The 4,637-nt window shown below is 34.7% G+C and overlaps 1 protein-coding gene across 1 annotated transcript in view; it reads left to right on the forward strand.

The window, feature by feature from the left end:
* NCOA1 (nuclear receptor coactivator 1) overlaps positions 1-4,637 on the forward strand; it is a 218,178-nt gene that overhangs the window by 158,816 nt on the left and 54,725 nt on the right. Inside the window, exons 11-12 of the mRNA XM_010840686.1 lie at positions 2,144-2,291; positions 3,580-4,635. Of these exons, the coding sequence (XP_010838988.1) occupies positions 2,144-2,291; positions 3,580-4,635 (1,204 nt within the window). The remainder of the gene's footprint in view (positions 1-2,143; positions 2,292-3,579; positions 4,636-4,637) is intronic.

Genomic DNA, 4,637 nt, shown 5'->3' on the forward strand with positions numbered 1-4,637 from the left:
TTAAAATACAATATAAGCATTTGAGAAGATAGGTAAGATTTAAAATCTGTCCTTTAAAGAAAAATTGTAGTAGTTGATCAGTGTTAACAAATCAATATTAACCTATTGAGATGAAATTCAAGTTGAAGATCAATTAGCCAGTACTAGATGACTGTATATGCAAAGCATCATACAGTTTCAATGGAGAGTGGAAAACAAGAATGGGACATAGTATTAACTCATGTTTATTCTTGAAGAAGAAAAATAAATGTATAAAAGGTTATCTACTCCTACTCAGAGAGCTATAGAAGAGATATTTAGGAAATAATGAAAAATAAGATTGGAAATGCAAAAAGAAATTGTATGTATGGAGCTATACTGTCCAATACTGTAGTCACTAGCCACATGCATCTATTGAGTACCTGACATGTGGCAAGTATGAGTTAGGAACTGAATTTTAAATTTCATTTAATTTTAAATTTAATTTTCCACATTATGATAGTGACTGATGACTACCATTTTGGACAATGAGCTCAGTGGTGAAGAGCTAATGAATGTTTCAGCAGAATGATCCTAATGAGAAATAAATACTGATGAGGAAATACAATGGCATAAGCAAAATAACATGAAATACATATTGTATCTTTTATTTCCCTTTATATATATTTATAACTAAATATATATTTATAACTTTCTAATTGTCCCACGCTAATAATTTATCTTAAAATACCACCTTTTTGTTATAACTGTGTTTTCCAAAATAATATTGTCAGAAGATATTGACAGATGAGAATTGTTAATATTTGTTAGGGTTTTATCATAATAAACATTTAACTATATCCTTACACAAAACTTACTGGTTTTCATTAAAGACTTTTTTTATCATTTATTATTTCACTAGATACTAAATTTTTCCATATTTTATTTGGTAAATGTGCCAAGATTTGGCTGAAACTGCTAGATGGGTAAGAAATCCTTGCAATTAAGTTTATATCCTGATTTTGGTACTCAGGGAGATTTATGCTTGACATAGATTTCCAGCAGATTATGCCCTCTTCAGTTTACATGGTGTACCCAAGACAATAAAATAGAGCCTGTCTTCTTGTTGCTTAAAGTAATATGTAGCTTCAGAAATTATCAATTGGTCATTTTGTCTTTTTCATATGTCTTTAAAGTGTGATTGAAGCTCTTTCTAAAATGTCTTTGAAAAATAGGACTAACATTTATTACAGGCTAAATTACAGTAGTCATTTGTGGTAGTAATTCTTGTATTTAAGTGGATATGATTTTTAACCTTGGTATAGCTGAATCTACCTATTAAATCTTCCTTAGAAAAGAATTCTATTGTATTACTGAAACATTGATGACATTTTCTTACTTAGTAGTCTGGTGTAGCCTTTACGTATTTCATAAAAATTAACCAGTAGAGTTAGAGCTTCATCTGTTGTTAATAAAGCTTTAAGACAAAAGTAACTCATGTTGTGTATATAGTGATTCAATTGCGTTAATCTAGGTTTTATTCTGTATTAGTAATCAGAGGCTTTATTATTAATTTGCTTATTAGTAAACTAAATTCAAACATCAAAAATAATATACATGACTATAATGATTTGTTGGATGGATCTTTTTGATTCACATTCCTGAGTGAAAAATTAAATTTGAATTTCAGTTAGAGTTCTGCAAACTAATCAAAACTTGGTGAATTTTGTGCTTTGTTGATATCTCAATAAAGCTGTTTTTAAAAATCAGCCAGCTATAGGGGTAGAAAAGCTTGTTAGAGATAATACTGAAAAGGAGAGGGGAGAAAGTTACTTCTTGGTCTTTTTAATGAACACTTAGTAAATTTAAGGAGCTGCCCCATTATAGGGAAAGATTAGGTTGACTTTTTTGTGGTTTGTGGTTTCTTCATAATCACAACTTCTGTGAGGAGGCACCCATTCAAGTAGAACTGATTTAAAACTTGTCTTCAGACTGTCTATTTCACCCTAAATAATTTTCCCCCCTCAGATATCTGCTTTATCTGAACCATACCTTGAGTCTGAGCAGGCAGCAATTGGAAGGACATTTAAATGAGGTTCTAGGTAGAAATAAGGCTTGGTAACTCTCCTCTGCCCAAAGTTTAAGTGTCAGCATTTTAACTAGGTTTCTCTTTTGTTTGAAACAGTGATGACTCGTGGCACTGCCTCCAGCCCATCCTATAGATTCATATTGAATGATGGGACAATGCTTAGCGCCCACACCAAGTGTAAACTTTGCTACCCTCAAAGTCCAGACATGCAACCTTTCATCATGGGAATTCATATCATCGACAGGTACTACTTATTTGGAGAGTTTCATATGAAATAAGTCAGTTCACATATTTCTTCTTAGAGAAGAAAATTTTATACTCTTGATGGCTAGAAAACCAGTTTTACATTAGGCATTTAACAAGCATGGTGAGAATATAATCAATATATCCATACTGAGTTCTATAGTTTTGTCGCCTAACAATAGCTTTGTTGTTCAAAAAGGGAGAAAGGAAAGGTGTGGCTGAATATATGCTTTAGGGATAAGAACCAAAATGGTGGCCAAAACTTTCCAGCTTCCATATATAAACTTATGGTCTTATAAAAGACTCAAGTTTATTAGTATTGTTATTTTTAATTTTAAAAGTGCTTTGTTTTCATTAAGGCAAAACTCAGTGGCTCCTGAGTTCAAGTTGACAGTTTCTCAAGCTACAAATTATTTAACTATCAACTTGAGATATTTGAATGTCACTGCCTCTAATTTGTTCTCTTCTCAAAATGTGTTTTACACTATTATATATGGTAAATTCATGAAACCATTCTTTTATCCTATGAATTATTCAAGACTCTACATTTACAACTATTTGAAATTTAGCATTAAACAAAAACAAAGACATTTTCCCTCACTTCATCTTTCCCTCATCTGATATATTTGCTTATTGGAACATGGTAATACCAGTCACAAATCTGTTGTCATAATTATGGATTTGAGTAAAAGAACTTGATGAAAATCTGAATTCAGTATTCTGCTTTTTCTAATTTTAGTTTAATTTATGCTTGTGAGTGGAATTAGCACAGTTCTTTTTTCATATTGTGATTTCTCTTTCAAAACATCTGCTATGTCTGCATGTCACTCTTTTTAATTTTTACATCAGTGACACACTATTTTCCTTACCCAGTCTTCCTCTTTGGAGTTGAAATACTTAAAAGCTATAATGAAGGGAGTCATGAGTAAATACTTTGTAACCAGAAGTGTGGGAAGTTTCTCTTTCCAACAAAAGTCTGATGTAGTGTTAATTATTTGTATTAAATTTTGTAAAGTTTTAAAGTATATATATTGGAAGTTTTCCAAGGCCAGGGAAGATTTCTTGCGCATTTAACCATTATCAAATGTGCAGTGTCGTAAACACTATTTTCCCATGAAGTGTTCTAACATTTCACCATGGTACTAACAGTCCACTGTTTTCTTTAGTTTAAAGTAATACAGAAGCTTTTTACTTGATAGTTTGCAACATTATCTTGTTTTATAATGTGCTTCATAAAATATTATAATGGAAACCAATGAAGATGTCTGAATGTCTTTTCCCCTGTCTAGGGAACACAGTGGTCTTTCTCCTCAAGATGACACTAATCCTGGAATGTCAGTGCCCCGGGTAAACCCTTCCGTCAATCCCAGTATCTCTCCAGCTCACAGTGTGGCCCGTTCGTCTACCTTGCCACCATCCAACAGCAACATGGTACCCACCAGAGTAAACCGCCAACAGAGCTCAGACCTTCATAGCAGCAGTCATAGCAATTCTAGCAACAGCCAAGGGAGTTTTGGATGCTCACCTGGAAATCAGATTGTAGCCAGTGTTGCCTTAAACCAGGGACAGGCCAGTTCCCAGAGCACTAATCCCCCTTTAAACCTCAATAATTCCCCTATGGAAGGTACAGGAATATCCCTTGCACAGTTCATGTCTCCAAGGAGACAAGTTAGTTCTGGATTGGCAACAAGGCCCAGGATGCCTAACAATTCATTTCCTCCTAATATTCCAACATTAAGCTCCCCTGTTAGCATGACAAGTACTGCCTGTAATAATAGTAACCGATCCTATTCAAACATCCCAGTAACACCTTTACAGAGTATGAATGAAGGACCCAATAACTCTGTTGGCTTCTCTGCCAGTTCTCCAGTCCTCAGGCAGATGAGCTCACAGAATTCACCTAGCAGATTAAATATACAACCAGCAAAAGCTGAATCCAAAGATAACAAAGAGATTGCATCCATTTTAAATGAAATGATTCAGTCTGACAACAGCTCTAATGACAGCAAACCTCTGGATTCTGGGCTTCTACATAACAATGACAGACTCTCAGATGGAGACAATAAATACTCTCAAACCAGTCACAAACTAGTGCAGCTTTTGACAACGACTGCAGAGCAGCAGTTACGGCATGCTGACATAGACACAAGTTGCAAAGAGGTACTGTCTTGCACAGGCACTTCCACCTCTGCCTCTACTAACTCTTCAAGTGGTTCTTGCCCCTCCTCTCATAGCTCACTGACCGAGCGGCACAAAATCCTACACCGTCTCTTACAGGAGGGTAGCCCCTCGGATATCACAACTTTGTCGGTGGAGCCTGATAAGAAGGACAGTGCATCTACTTCTG

The sequence above is a fragment of the Bison bison genome, unplaced genomic scaffold, assembly GCF_000754665.1.
Source record: "Bison bison bison isolate TAMUID 2011002044 unplaced genomic scaffold, Bison_UMD1.0 scf7180017864145, whole genome shotgun sequence".
NCBI classification, from domain to species: domain Eukaryota; kingdom Metazoa; phylum Chordata; class Mammalia; order Artiodactyla; family Bovidae; genus Bison; species Bison bison.